This window comes from Macrobrachium rosenbergii, chromosome 48 (assembly GCF_040412425.1).
Source record: "Macrobrachium rosenbergii isolate ZJJX-2024 chromosome 48, ASM4041242v1, whole genome shotgun sequence".
Lineage (NCBI taxonomy): Eukaryota > Metazoa > Arthropoda > Malacostraca > Decapoda > Palaemonidae > Macrobrachium > Macrobrachium rosenbergii.
In genome coordinates, this window is record NC_089788.1 from 8,932,705 (window position 1) to 8,949,494 (window position 16,790).

Consider the following 16,790-nt stretch of genomic DNA (forward strand, 5'->3'; position numbering starts at 1 on the left):
GCTGGTATGGTTGCTAGTGTTGCGGCATGCTGCTCAGATGTCGCGAGTTCGTGACTTCCCCAGGGCGACGAAAAATCACTGGCTCTGTATCACGATCAGTTACTGCTGCAGTGTGGGGTCTGCGGTGGGAAGCTGAAACCAACATTTTTTGCAAGCTTAATTTCAAGTCAGTGGCCCCATGGGCTTGTTCCATATGAATAGGTTTCATCTAATGAAATAGTAATAGTACTCTAAGTACTGTAGTAGATATCTCGAGTAAAATATGAGTTGAGCACATTCTACGAATGCATATAAGATTTAAAATATTTTTAGTAAATTCAGTTTTCATATTTAACTGTGGTGTCTTCCTCCCAGTTTCTCCAGTTGGTTTTATTCCTACAGCTGCTTCAGCTTACCAGAGTAGCCGTGTTGGTTATGGCACAGTAGTTTGCACAATTTAATGAGGTATACTCCCCTGTATGAAAGACGACTAGTAGGGTCTGCTAACACTTCCATTCAGGTTAATGTAGCTTAGATAGAATAAGAGGTTTGAATTTTTGTAACAACTTAATTTGATATTGTTAGCCTGTATACTATACAAACTGCTTATATTGATAGTAGTCAGATATACTCATGCATAAATTGCTTTTGGGCCTCTAAATAAAAAAGCTGCTCAAAGTACTTTTTAGATATCTAATATCCTTTGGAGACAGCTTGCTTTTGGACCTTCAGTGGAACTGTATTAAGTGTTACTCGGTGTATCTTTGGTCACTATATAATTTTTCTAATTTCAGTTCAGAGCTGTTATGGACAGCCTTCATCAGTCATTTGATCAGTGTGTTTCTACAAAGAACTTTGCTGAAATTTCTGGATCAGTGATCTCATGGGTTGAAGAGCATTGCAAGCCACAGGTATGATAAAACATGTTTGTTTAAAATATATTGTTTTCAGCTTGAGGTCTAGATGTGGAATGAAGTAGGTTAACTGTGATGTACCCAACATGTTTACTCTTTTGTTGATGCTCCTGGTTACACCTTTATTAATGCTCCCATGTTTCCATTCTTTGCTATAGTTAATCTTTTTTAGAGTTCAAATAAGTCTGGGTTTTATATTCCGTTCCAAGTACTCAGAGGACAGTGGGTCTTTGCAGTGGCTCATAGGCTTCTTAGGCCTTGTCATAGATAAATTTCATTTACAGATTACTTTCATCTAATTAAAGTTGTTGAGTCATTTAACTAAAAATGCCATGACAAGTATAGGTTAAAAGTCTAATGAGCTTAAAAAAAAAAAAAAAAGATTCATGTGAATTTTTCACACTAAATTCCTTTCTGGTTGATCTAGCAATTGTTTAGAGTCAGATTTGCAGCAGTTGTGTTTCAGCTGTAGGTGATGTTTTAGATTACAGTAATTTTATGCTATTTCCAGCGATTAGGAATGTATGGGAAAATGTAGGTTTATGGTGAGTTTGAAAGGTGAGGGTTTGTTTTCTGCATTTCAGTTACTGTTATGTTGAAAGTGTAATTTTTAGTGTGATATTTTTTCATTTTATTTTCTATATTGAACATTTATAGGAAAAAAGTGCAAGATCATCCAAAAATAAAGACTGGTCATGTCTAATTCAGCACAAACACAAGTTAGTAGTTAGTTAGTTATAAATGATTTGTTTAACCAGACCTCTGAACTCTTTTAGGGTTCTTCTCGGGCTGGAAAAAAAGGCGGGGGAAGAATTCATAAATTAAATAAGTAATTAAATAGATTAATAAAAAAGGGAGAAAATTAAAATAAAAATAAAAAATCAAAAGGAAAAGAAAAAAAGGGGGGGGGAATTGTATTTTATTTATTAATTTAATTTTGTTTAAGAAGAGAATATTATTAATTGAAAAGTTGTTACCTTCAGCTAGAATATCGTTTATTGATTTATTTTGTAAATAAGTATTTCTTTCATGTTAGTAAAACAATAAGAGATTGAAATATGAACATTAAAAGGAAAAATAAATTGAGCTAAGAAAATAAAACCAAAGAAGAAATTGGGTTTAGAAGGCAAGGGTTGCTCATTTAAAGAAAGAATTAGGTTCTTTTGATGTTCCTTAATATATATGGATGTAACCTAAATTTGTTGAAAAATTAAATAAATTTTTCCCTGATTCTGAAAAATTGTAGTGATCATTTTAAATGACATTTACAAAGTTATGTAAAAACTTCATGGTGCTCCATATCTGTAGATGGGAGTACTCATTATCATTGTTATTAAAACAAAATTAATGTTTCATGATTATTAATAATATAATAAGTTTACCAGATCACTGAGTTATAAATATGAAACTATAGGTAAAACTCCAGAAATTACAGAAAATTTTAACCATAGGCAATAGAAGGATTTTACTAAATCAGTTTTGTTGAAAGAGTTGTGTTCATTCTGACAAAACTGACTTAGAGGATGCAAGAATAAAGATACTTTGGATGAGATCACTGTTGCAGCTGATACTTAAGGTATTACTGATATCCATACTATTGATAGGAGAGTCTCAGGTGTTGATAATGATGGCAGTTACAAGGTAATTACAAGATTTAACCTCAGTACATTCCAACATGTTTAGTCACAGCTCCAGTGTAATATTTCAAAAAGAATTTCAGGGTTAACTGCTCCTCCTAGGGTTGCTGTCAAAAATCGGGGTGATTGGTTTTAGTTGTCTAGGAAAAAGTTGAGTCATTCATATCCAACAGTTCCACATGGTGTTCTGTTTTAAAGGGGGTTTGAGATAATGGTCCTTGTCAAGATCCTGAACTTCATAATCCATTTTTGCTAGAAGTTTTTTCCTGATTGTTGGTGAAAGTATTGGTCCTGTGTTGAATTTTACCTGATACTGGTACATCTCATTCTTTAATGTTGGAAGATGTGTTGCCTGTGATTATGAGGGGATAGTGACTGGATGTTCAGTGTTATTACCAGGCGTGGAGTATGGTTGGGTAGTCTTACCATACATATTTTTTAACTTGTCAGATTTGGTAAGTGGACCTGTTGTTGTAGGTGTGAGACCACCTTTTTGTTCAAGGGTATTTGCTTGTTGGTCAGTGATAATTTTTAGTAAAGTTGTTGGTTAGTTAATGCCTTAGTTTCCAGATCACTGATCATAGTTGTAAACAGTTTTCTAATAAAAGTTAAATTTCTTAGCACTGGTGGGAGTTTTCTAATAAAAGTTAAGTTTCTTAGCACTGGTGGGAGACAGTTTGAGAAAACATAAAAGTACAGTGGTCAATTGAACATTTCACTCAGTAATTTTGTGTTTACAGTGTCAGGGAGCTTTTCTTAATGATATTAGTGACAAAGAAGTCTTTGCATACAAAGCAGAGGCTGATGTCAGCCAATATTTTTAGGTTAAATTCCTACCAGAAATTCAACTTCTCAGTATGGTGGCCAGTTAAAATTTTGACAATTTTGGGGCACCAAAGAAAAGTTTTGAAAATAATTGAATTTATGGAATGCATAGGTGGTATTTGGATTTTATGCTGTTGGTATACTATGATTCATAACACAAGGGAAATGTGAATTTCAGTGGAACAATGCTGTACCTAAATTGAGAAAGCATATAGTAAGTGAAGATTTCATATACATATATTAGCAAATGCTTTGTTCAAATAATGAGTTACATATTAATTTTTTAAATTTTGTTTTACTGAAATTTTACAATTGTTTTTTTTTTCACTAATTACAACATAAAAGTTGAGTGTATACTTAGTACAGTTTAGAATAAAAGGTTGCAATTATTATTGTTTGTCAAATTTTCCAATTTTTACAGCATAGGTAATTTGGGGTCTTAAGACTGAAAATTTTACCATGAATTTTGCAGGCGTAAATGATGTCTACTATTTCAGATACTTCGTGAAATCATGGTTGGAGTTCTTCAGCAGTTGGCGAATCAGGAACCAGCCTACTTATCTTGAAGTGCCATTTTGTGTATCATAATTTTAGATTTGCATTTTTGTAATTACATCGGACTTCTGCCTAAGCTGATAGTGGTAATTTTTATGATGGTTATGATAACCACAGGCTCATCACCCATTGAAAAGGCAATTATTTAACTTCAGGTGTCCATTTTTAAAGCAAAAAGATTAGGGTAATTGAAATCTACTTCAGATCCATTCAAGTTTTATACTTTATGGTGGCTTTCTCATGTGCCAGTATCATTTTGTGCATCACTTATAAATTTTATCCCAAGTGTGAAAAATGCTTTTATTTTTGTGGTCATATCTCATGATAGTAATTGCAGGATGTAGGCTGAACACTTTTTTTCAGTTGATTTTGGTATTTCATCAGCATACAAGGGAAAGAAAAAATAACATGAAGATAATAGATTTAATCTACATAAAGTGATCTACACATACAACCAACATATTAAATATTTTTCACTGTAAGAAGTTTCAAGTACCGACGTAGCGATTGCCAACCACAAGTAGGTAGGCAATGGGGGTTAAGAAGTTATATGAATATCAAAAGTAGAAAACACTTACTCAGCCACTTTTAGAATTCTTACACAACAAATAACAACAACAAGGAGTCGAGTTTAGAATTAAAATCGAAAATATCCACTAAAAACATAGCATTAACAGTATTTTTAACACCACATAAAATTATATGATTCAGTTACATCTATACAGTAATTTTTATACCAAATTCAACTGATGAAATTCAATCTAATAAAACAGGGGTGACTTTTCACAATATGCTAAAATGTTTTTAGACTGTTAGAAAGATATATATGCACCATTGGCTGGCAAGGATTTTCAACAAAATTTCTACAGTACATTTACAAAATTTAAATACAATAATTATAAAATTTTATATTTATATATTTATATATATATTTTTATTCTTGGGAGGTTGGCCCAAATGAAAGCTTCCATATTGTATTTTCTTGCACAGTATATTTACAGTTACATACAAAATTTGTACAAAATTAATGAGAATGCATGTGCAATAGTACACTGTTTAAAGTGGGTGTGCAAAGTACGGTAGTGTTGTGGTAAGCGCGTAATATTTATGAATCCAAGTAGTTTACGTGCTGCAGTATTTTTCCCTCACACATCCAAGTCTGCTTTAAGTTACCACATTTTCTTGTTCTTTCACTTCTTTTTCATATGATGCCATAATGCATGGAAATTTGTTGTGTTCTTTTGTTGTTGTTGTTTAGTAGTATGATATTAGTCAAAATAAATATAAACTTATTTTTATATAAACTTTACATACAATATATATATATATAGATATATTTGATCAGTGTACTGAAGGTCTATAGTATTACACTAGATTTTAGAAAACTATTTTTCAGAGGTCTTGTAAACATGAAAAATTTTCAAATTTTATCAAACTTTGGGAATTATGAAATTTTTAAAGAAATTGATTGCTGTATATGTACATTAAAGCTAAATGCTATACATATTTAGATTTGATCATTTTTGTCTTTTTTTGGTAACAATACTACAAGAGTAATGTAAATGTATCAGAAAATAAAACTCTTGGATTAAACTCTGTATCTGCTTTCTTATGAAAAAGTTATATCTCTAGGTGAAAGTTTGAGATAAAGTAAATGATGCTTCTAACTCTTATCATTAAGAACAGTTGCTTTTAAGAAATAGCACACTTTCAGCAGTTGTAACTTTGTCATTAATGTTTCATATTTAGTGAAAAACAAAGCATAATTCATATCCATAACATAGCTTGACACAAGTTTTTGATGATAGTTATAATATGGGTAGCATCACAGCCTTACTTCACTTTTTTCATACTTGCTGTAATAATAAATAGGTACAAAAACTTGACTCTCACAGGGATGGCAGTAAGGATGCACACTGTTGTTGCCATAGGTCTAGCCATGAAACTGCCTGAAATGCTGTAGAAGCGGTTATCTCCATTGTAGCCGACTCTTGGTGTGTTAAGAATTCCCTTACGTTAAGACCTCAGGTTTGTTAGTAGTGAAAAATACAAACATTTAAAATTTGTCATTTTCTTGAAAATTTAATGGCTCTGAAAATGCAGACCATAAAAAATTTTTCATTAACTATGCTTGCCAGCCCTATGGGAGTTTAAAATTAACTGTTTGTGATAACCCATAATAGACCCATTAACGTGTAGTCAAGGTTGAACTACTTAAGACAGTATTAATAACTATAGATTCGTAAACATTTGACAAAGTTACAATATATGGAAGCACTGTGCGTGATCATGTTTTTTTAGGTTACAACTGCCAAGAAGATCTTAACGATTTAAAACTGGACATGATTATAGAATTCTAAATATACACTGGCAAGGTGTAAGGTGAAGGAAAATGCCCAGCAGTTCATTCCCCAATAAAAAGAAAATGGATGACAAAAGTAAAGCAAATATTAAGTTGCTGAAAAAGTTGGTTACAGGCATATACAGTACAATGAATTTGATTTGGTTTTATATATCAAAGAACGAGTTCATTAATGCTTCACAAATGGTCTAGTTTGAAATGCAAGATAGAAATACAACAGTTCACAATTTCATCTAGAGGATTTTTTTTTTTACTACAGTGCACATTATCACCCTTGCTATTACCGTTGTGATTTAAAGAGCTAGAAATGGTTACTTTGCCCAGTAAAGCTGTTTGTTTTTATTTACTTGTTCACTTGCAGATAACTAAAAATGGCTAATGCTTCTGCATAATATACATCAAGTTCAGAAGCCCTGTGTTAATAGGCCCCACTGAATTTATGATGGGATAGTCATGTCAATATGGAGTACTGTAGTGTCTTCAAACATGTTTTGATGTTTACTGTAGCATGTTATAAATAACATGAGGAAAAACAACTCACAAATGTGTTATCAATAGTAATACTGTATTGTATTTTATAAAGGAATAATTAATGTACTTTTTGTAACTTCTAATAAAAATAAAAATGAAATTCTTTAATAATCATGAAATTCTTTAATAATCAAACAGTAATTACAATTCACATTTAGTAGGGTGGGGAATAATTTTATGACACCACTAACCAAAGACTTGATTTTAACCCCAATGTCCTATTAATACTCTTGTATTTCAGTAAAGCATACAGTTATTACAAACTCAATCATAAAAAGCCTTAACATGTATGAAATGCACCAAGTGAAATGAAGAGAGAGAGAGATTCCACAGCACGTGTGCCAGCCAACTATTGAAAAAAGATTCCAATGAGCATGTGGCTATCAGTTCTACTTAGTTGCAAAGAGGACAACTTTCATTTTTCTGCATGTCTTACTGCCTTGCAGAACTGCTGGTGTTTTTCCCCAGACCATCAAGTGGGATTTTCCTGCTTCTGTGTTCTGCCATTCATGACTAGCCATTTATCACTATTCATTTCTTTTGTATCTTTCTCCTCTTGGTATTGTAATGAACACCAATGTTATTTCTTTTTGATTGCAAATGATGTATTTCCTCAGAGGTAAAGCAAGTACTGTTGCTACTTCCATTTTCAATATTTATAAAATTTTTCAGTCTGAACAAATTTCCTTGTGATTTTCAGTAAATTTCAATGTTTCATTCAGTTCCAGTACATTTTAATTTTCAATATTTTAGTAATGTTTAATTTTGTTCAATTCTTGTTATGGGTGTTTCTCTTTGCAGCAACTTTTAATCTCTGCATTGTGCTTATGAGTGTATTTGACTGGGTAAGGGCTGCAAGTCCTGTAGTAGATTTAGGTCATCCTTAGATAAAGCCTTGATTACAGTGCCCTTTGTGCAAAGGGCAACAGATGTAAATGGCTTATGCATCAGTGGAACTGTTAAGCACAGAGGATGCCTACCAATGATGTTCCGCTTAGGCTGTTGGGGAGTCATTGCAATTAACTTCATCTCACTACCTATTCCACTCCCTCCTCCTGCTCAGGTTGGGCATTTTGCCTTGATGTCCTCCTTCATTCCGCTGATAATAACCCCTTGGCCAGATTAAAGATGAAAGTTTCATCTGTGTTGCAACATTAGATCCATGCTGATGCTGATTCTGACACGCAGGAATCAATTATGACCTTACATGCTTCTGCCTCCCCTCAAGTCTTCCTGCTGGAGTTAGTGCTTCCTTCTGTCATTGAGCAGTTCCTTGAAGCTGCCACTCCTGCTTTCAATTCTCTGTATGTGGATCTCTTCATGTATTCATCTGGCTCTGAATATTTCTCTGATCATGAGTTCTCAACTTTCTCATCTGCATTTGTGTGTGCTCATAGGCTCACATGTACCCTAGTATGCACATATACTGTACAGGTTTCATATACTGTACTCAGCTGTTCGTGAATCTTCACTTGCCTGTGTATTTGGCCATTCCTCCCTACATGTACTATCCTGTGCCTGAAACAACTTCAGTGTTCCCAGCCATGGCTTACTTTCCTGCCCCTGCATGTCCTCCAGCTCCTGCATATCCCAATCCTGTGTGTTCAGCTGCTACAGTTCTAGCCCAGTTTTCAGGAGCTTTGTACACCTCAGTGTGTGTATACCAAGGTTACTCCCTCCCTGGCACCTGCTCTTTCATCTACCTGGTTACCTACTTTGCCTGTGTTCCTGTCATTTAACGTTCCTCACAGGCTTCCTCTATAGGTTCCTATGACATGTAGCTTGTCACTGGTATTCATGGAGATTTCCTAACCTGCAAAATCTTCTGGCGGTGAGGCACCCTATACTGGAATATTCTCAACCCTTGTTGTGAGGCTTCTTCATCTTCTAAGTATGCAATAATTGCACAACTTTGACTGGCATCCTCTGACTCTGGTCAAGACTTATCATAGGTCAGTTACCCTTCTGCCTCCTCTAAAGTCTAGTCAGGATCTTCTCATCCTTCCACTCGTTCAGTTTTTGCTGACAGTCACCGAGTTATGTTGGTGCCCCTTATCTCTTCCTTGGCTGCCCCTTTGTTGTGCTTCAATTTATTTTTTATTCTAAAAGTTTGCTGTGTTGTGGTGGATGCCCTCAGCAGGGTCCAAATTCTCCCAGTTAGAGGTGAATGACATGCCACTAAATGTCAGACTTCCAATACACTGTTAAAGCTCTTTATCTCCAGTCTTTCTTCAAAGCACGTTAGTGAGCTCCATGCCCTTTCAGGTGTAGTGTCAGTGAGCTCCATGCCCTTTCAGGCGTAGTGTCAGTGAGCTCCATGCCCTTTTGGGTGTAGAGTGACTGTTGAGTCCTCTGTTTTCTAGTATGGATGGATTTCTTTTTTGTTCCTTTGCTATCAGTGCCTTAATGCCTCTGTCTTCCTACGACAGCTTTCTGGGGCCTGTGAGACCCAAGTTTCATCTCCACTGAACAGACTCCTTTCTTCCCTCTCCTTCTCTATTTCTGCACACAAGCTTTTTTTTTTTTTTTTTTAGGAATTCTGCCTTTTATTGGCTACAACAAGTTATTTCATGGGTTTCACGGGCTTATGTTCATGTGTCTCACGAGGATCTTTCTTGGCACAAGATCAGGTCTTATGAGAATCAAGTCTGTGCATCCTGCCTGACATTTTAAATATAAACATTAAGGTCCCTGCCATAGCTGAAGCAAGCACCTGGCAGTCAGAATACCTCTAATAGATTTTACCTTTGTGATGTTACTCCTAAATCTCTTGATGTGTAATGTTAGGACCTGTTGTCAGAGCGTTGTTTGTGTTCTGTTGGGAGGGATTGGTTGGTTGGTTTATATTTTTTAAGCATGCTTGCCAAGCACTGGGGCAACTAAGGCCATTCAGTGCCTGTTGGGAGTGAGCCAGGTTGTTCAACCTCATCCTCTTCATGAATCTTCCTTTACTTTCTGGCACAAAGTGACAAGTATCCAGTAATACCAACCGTTACACTTCTTGTGCTTGGTGAATGTACTCCTGTAGGTTATTCATCTACTGCAAATCCATTGCAAGAAGATTATTGTCAACTCTAGGGAAGCACCCATTATCTAGAAGACTTCTGGGACTGGCCGTATTGCAGCTACAGTTTCCTTTCTCTTGAAGGGCTCGTGATTTAAGAATTTTTCTCCAGGAATGTTCTTGGGTGTACTTTCTAATGAAGCTTGGAGGTTGCATTTAATTTCATAATATTAAATATTTGTAGCAATACTAATGAAATTTTTAAGTGGAACAAACTGTGTATTAAATCAGAACTATTAATATAGTCTTTTTATGTTGCAGAAAACTCAAAATCAGTTTCATTCTACACACCTATTGAACCATTTACTTCACAACTGATTTTTAACATGTGAGTGTAGTAGAAGTACTGTAACTGTTTTCCATGAAATAATTGACAACACTATTATCATGGTGGTAATTTAGCCAGTGTCTAAAATTATTTGATGGGCTAACTTGGAGAGCAAAGTTTTCTTATTACAAAAAATAGTGGTTTTAGCTAGTGGTGATAATGACATTCTCCATTAGAATGTGAAATTGAAAAGACCATATTTACCATGAAACATGACTAAATGCATACCTATGGGTTAATATCAATTGTTACTAGTAATGGCTTGTTACTTGAAATACAAATTTGGCACAATTCAAAAATAAAACTTAAGTACAAACATTTTAAAAGACAAATTTTAAGAATACAAGTGAACCTTAGATTAGCAACTGAAGTGTAATGAAATTGCAATAATTAAATATACAAACTTGTAGAATACTGTGTTGTATTAGTAACAAAAGCTTTTCCAAATTAAACATCATGACTAAAATTTATAAAATAATCTAAAACTGATGAAATAGCTCACTACTGTCTCAGTGGTGGCTATTAAGCTCAACAAATGAACAGCCTACATACTGATGAAATAGAGCAATTCTGCAAATCATAGGCAATGTTTTGTTTACCATCAAGATACCCTTTACCTCAAACATGTTCAAGTGATATGTATACAGATGCTAACCACCAAATCAAATAAAATCCAGAATTAAATTTTCAATGTCCCCTAGATGGCATCTGAACCCACAATTTTCTGATAACCAATACTGTATATGATACAAACTTGAGCTAATTGAGTTCAGGAGAACAACAGACATGGTGGACTTCATATGGCATCTAAGGTTTATGTATGTTTATTTAAGACTGGAATGTAGCAGTACATGTGGATATGTAGCAAATGTATCTCACTGCATATATGAACTATTTCTATTATACATGCCCAGAAATAGCATAAAAGAAATCTGAGGGTTGGGCAACCGTCTTCACATGGCTTTTGTGAAAATTAAATTCATTTGAAAGCTGCAACATGCAAGATTGTTAATTCCTGAATATTAAACATTCAAGTTACATGCAAAAAAATGATCTACTCTTTAGAAATACTTTCATCAAAAATACAAGCACTAAAATTGCTATAGCACTAAACAATATTATTTTTCTATCTACTTTTACAGAAGAGGGAAGAAAAAAATGTGACCATCTTTGAGCTTGGAATTTCAAAGCAATTACATGAAATTAATGATTTAAAGAATAGCACAATCTGCATTAAACTAGGGCATCAACTGCTGCCAAAACCAAGCCCAAGATAACAGTAACCAGGACGTTGGCACTTGTTTCCTACTACAGAACTAATATGCTCTAGAATATCTAAGAATTATATAATTACCTGAAATTGGTATAACATACTTTTGAATACATTTTCATTAATAAATTTCCATTATGGCATCAATAATGATGAAATTTAAACATAAATGCTTCCACAGGTAAAACCAGCTTTATAACAAAATTTTTTATCACAGTTTCTAAAAACCATTTAAAATCTACACAAACATACAGCCAATAAAAATATGTTGATTACATTACATACAGTATATGCCATATGACATAATTAATCTGTTTTAAAAGTTTTTGATTAGTACACTTCTGTTCATTTTGCCTTCCTGCTACATTTCAATGTAACAGTGTGTGCTGGAGCATTAAATTAAAATTGGGATATGATGCTACCTGTCTAAAAGGCATAACAAATAAATGAAACTTTCTTCATTAGCCTGAGCTTCAATGGAAAAATTTCAGCTTGGATATGCTTACGAGGGAAAGTGGTCTGAGACTTGAAGTCTGATATAGTATTTGCATATTCAGTTATACTTATTATTAGGTGATATGCAAGTAAAAGAAAAAAAATACACTAATAAATATCCAAAGTATCGAACTACCTTATTTAATTATCTACAGATTTTTCAAAACACATACACTACAACACAATACAACATGGATATGGCATATGATCACTGACATCGGAGAGGTATTTATGCAAAATATTTCATTTGAAAGAGCAATATACATAATTGGCATAATTATATGTACAACTATATACAATAGATTATATATGTTTTTGTCCAAAAGTCAAACCTTGCATTAAGGCCATCTTCACCCGTTCGCTCCTCACTGAATAAACAAAAATAATCACACAAGAGGCCAAATGCAACACCACCACATTCAAGATTACACATTTCCTGATTCATAGGGGAGATTGTACATTTTCAAATGAGCTGCTTTTGCACACAAGCCATCATTTTCATTTGGAAGTTTATAAAAAGTATCAAGTTCGAGAACACTGGATGGCCTTCTCTCACAAAATATCTACACTGAACAAACCTACAGGCAGGAGTCAGCCAATACCTACTTCAGAACACAGATATTTGGTCTAAATTTCTGAAACGGCACTTTCGGTTAACAAATACAAATCTTAAACTTATTCTTGGAATCTAATTCGTTATCTCACAGATTAAGTTTATTATCTAAAAATCACTTTAGTTTGTGTTTTATCAATTGAAACCACAGTAATCTTTGGCAGGAGGGTGTAAAGATACCCAGTCTCTGTAACAGTTCATCGAACAACCTCAACTACTGTAATACACATCTTAGGGACTGAGATCGCATAAATATAAAAAATAAATAAAAGAAAATAAAAAACACCATCTGTTTTAGAAGTATGTCATGCAAACAAAGTTTGTAACTGAATAATATTCCAATCAGTTACTCATGAGCTGAGAAGAAAATATATCTTCAACCTCTGGGTAAATAGCTGTTACTTTAAAAAACGTTACTTGTCTTCATGAACAAAAATATAGATCTCATTAGTCACTATAAATACTGTACTATGAAAATGTGATTTTATCTCCATACTTTCTGGAGTTTTTTAAGAGAAACTTTCTTGAGCTTGTGCACAGCAGCTCTCAGATCGGAGGCAGGATGCTCTTCATCTGAGAGTACTTCTCCCTCAGAGTGAGCACCACTAGATCCGCCAGCTCTCCAAGTGTCATGGAGACTTTTAAATCTACGGTCTGGAAAATTCTCATGAGCAGCAGCCAGAGCACTTGGATCACTATATGTTTCTTTAACTGGGCGGCGTTCATAATGTCTTGATCGGCTAACACGACTAATGGCAGTTGACAAGGTTGAACTAATGGCTGAAGCAGCAGCTGAAGCCCTGCTAAAAGTACCTGTGCCATCCAAAGGAGCTCCACGCTCCCTCAGCACCAATTTTCCTAAGGTTTTCCAGGCTGCCTGCACCTTGTATATATTTTCTGTGTCTGGTAATGCACGTCTTTCTACACGGGGACACTTGCGTCTTGTAGTTCCGGTTAAATCAGTTAACTGGCCATATTCCAGTTCCTCTACCAGCACAAATCTTGCTGGATCTTCCATTCGGCGAGCTTTAACCAATGCTTGAGCTAGAATGTCTTGTGCAGTACTTGAGGTGGGAGCTTTCAAAATTGTGTATGGGATTTGGGCAGAGACATTATATACACAAACCAGAAATGTATCTTCTTCCTCCCATCCCTTGGCTTCTTCATTTACTTCCCCTTCATTGCTCTTCTTTTTCTTTTCTTTTGAAGCAGTGCTCATGATGGTAGTGAGCCATGCTCTTGTGCTAGGATCATCTGCAGTTTTCTTCAATACAAATTTTCCTTCGCCCTGCCACTGCGCTTGAGCTTCCAAAGGTCTTTCATTAATATCAAGGATACGTTGGGTGGTAGGTTTGTCTTCTTTCTTCTGCCATCCCTTGGCTACCTCTTCAATAAGGATGTAATCTTCTAAGCGAGCTCCTTTACCAATTTTCATTACAGCTTTATTAATAACATCCCTAGTTGTACACTCCTGTGTAGCACTAATAACAGTATAAGGCTCATCTGGTACTACTCCATGGATTTTAACAAAGAATTTCCTTCTTTTAAGTGGTACTGTTGGAGTTACTTCATGTTCAATATCTAATTCTTTCACCTTGATTGAATCTACAGATGGTTCAAGGTTTGCTGCCAGCTGCTGTATTTCATATTCCTCCTCCTCCATTAATGTGTATATAAATAAAGTGGATACAGGGAGAGGTTGATTTTGTTGGTTTCGTAAACGAATATGACGATAACCTCTCCTTAAACAACGTAGAGGCAAAATTCTTTGTGCAGTCATATGCCCTGTTGCTGTATCTGTTACTGTTAACCTCAAAAATGCTAAGTCTTTAAACATAACTCTAATATTGAAAGTTTCATTCCAAATAGGATTAAAAGAATTTCTATGACTAGGTTTTGTTTTGAACTTTATGCAATCCACAGGAATACCTAAGATCTCCACTTCAACTTGAGGGTTTCCTTGGAAGTTGTTTTGACACACATACTGCCCTGATATTATGATCACTTTCAGGTTTAGTACATGAAGGCCATCAAACTCCTTATCAAAGGGATTGAATCGTCTATACATCATATGTTTATCATCCCACATAACCCTTGGTTTTGGTACATACCCACATCTACCATTTTGCTCGAACATAGCATAATTAAGATGGAGGTATATATCATCAGTTTGATAATTTAATGCTGCCATTTGGATACCAAATGCCCAAAAATAAAGTGGATTAAAATTAGACGAGTCAATGCGCATAGCTGCAGGATAGGTACGCATCAACTGACCTTCAGTATGTTGCAGAGCTTCAAGAGGCTGCCGACGACACAAGCGTTTGGCTGTATTTTCATTGAGAGATGAGCACTGATAACATGGATGAACACCCATGGGTCGTTTAAGAATGGGGGGTTGTAAAATTGGCTCAAGTCTACTTGGATCAGAAGCCATCTGTGTGTGGACTAATATAGGTGTATTAGTTATGATGGGTGGTTGAACTGTACTTTTGCGACCTCCAATCTTCTTTGCTTTTACACTTTCTCTTGGACTAGTTGGGTTGAAACCAGTGAACTTCACAGCCTGACAATAATTTACAAGATCTGACAGTTCCTTAGCAATTTGACTACTCTGCTTTTTCTTAGGTCTTGTTTCATCATCCTGTAAGTGATCATCACTTTGAGATTTTGGTCTTAGACGGCTTCCTTCTGCACTTGAGAGAGATTCAGTGCGTGTACCCATGGAGACGCTCTTTGTGACGAGGCACTTCTCATCATCAAATAAACTGTCATGATGTGCAATATCAAATGGGTTGTGTTCTGAAAAAATTAGGACAATGAGTTTAACATCAGTTTACCATCATATCATATAACAACAAATATTTTGAACATTTTTTATTTTTATTTTATAAATGTCTATAAAAGTTGTAAAAAATTAAAATTACTTACTGGATCAAAGATATAAAATGAGTGTAATAAAAATGAAACCATTATGAGGGTTACGACAACTTAAAATATAAGCAAGACGAACAAAATAAAAAGTTACAAAGTAATATCTCAATTTAATGGACTTCTGTACTTATAAGCTACAATATCATCACTGCTTTTTGCTTTGCTGCAATTTCAGATGTGATACATTTTTAGATAACTCTCTTAAACTGAGTGTCAAGTGTAAAGTACAGGTTTGTTTAGGTTAGGAACTATGGAACTGCTGAGATATCCAAAAAACTATGGAACTGCCGAGATATCCAAGAAATATTCAAGTATATGCTGTATTATAAGGTCTTTGTTAATTAACAGACTTTGTTACTGATCAGAAACTGGACCCCAAAGCACCTTGTAAATTGAGGCGCTACTGTATTTTTATTAATTGTTAAGGAAAACCTTGTATGTTTTTCATACATTAAAATGATAGGTAGTTATTTACAGCATCAATAAATTTGACATCCTTATTAATAGAAATGAATCTAAGAAATTTATCATTTTTAAACACCGGACTATTCGACCTATACTACTGTATGTAAATTCTGCAATGCGTGGCACACTGTAGACAGTACTAACAGGTCAGTATTACTTAGGCCCCACATACAATGTTTTCTGCCCTTTTATTTTTCATCCATTCCCTCTGCTCTCTTTTCACACTTGGCTTTCCGACTTCTTTAACTTCCCCTTGTTTAATTTTCAATTCTTAAAAAATATAAAATTTTTAGGATAATTTGCATTTGACACAGATATATAAACCAGGGCCTTTTCTACAAGAGTATTCCTAGTTCAAGCTCGAGATGGTTCTTGAAGCTTGGCAACAATTGGTGGCAAATAGGTGATTGGTGGGGTACTTCCTCCTACCCTCTGAGTAAACTTACTTCTTATTTCATTGATAACTGGGACCATAAACGTCTGGCTGAGGTGGTATTATAATGCCAAGCCCTGGTTAGTATTTCTATGAAAAACAAAATTATCTTAAAAATCTGTTAATTTTATCTACAATACAAATCTTCAACTTTTATAAAGGAAATTTATTACTAAGGGGGGGGGGGAGATTGTTTGCATAAAGTGACACTTGTTTGAAGGCTCGATTTACATGAAGTTGTGAACCTCCACCATACTCTAGAAATGAATAAAGAAAATAAAGGTAAGCAGGTTGGAACATCATGATTCAGGTATAAATGACGGTGCTTTAAACACACACTCACCCTGTATCCAAGATGTCTCTTTGCCAACCTAAAATCTACCAT

At 34.7% G+C, this 16,790-nt stretch overlaps 1 protein-coding gene across 3 annotated transcripts in view; it reads right to left on the bottom strand.

Moving 5' to 3' along the window:
• Window positions 1-9,298: 9,298 nt before the first annotated feature.
• LOC136831246 (1-phosphatidylinositol 4,5-bisphosphate phosphodiesterase epsilon-1-like) overlaps window positions 9,299-16,790 on the bottom strand; it is a 417,095-nt gene continuing 409,603 nt past the window's right edge. For 2 of the 3 annotated variants that reach the window (XM_067091301.1, XM_067091300.1), the window contains exon 41: window positions 13,764-15,375. Coding sequence is in view for 1 of the 3 variants with exons in the window: in XM_067091302.1 (XP_066947403.1) it covers window positions 13,058-15,375 (2,318 nt within the window). In the remaining 2 variants the exon portion in view is untranslated. Of the gene's footprint in view, window positions 15,376-16,790 lie in introns of all 3 variants that reach the window. The other variant, XM_067091302.1, reaches the window with a different exon arrangement.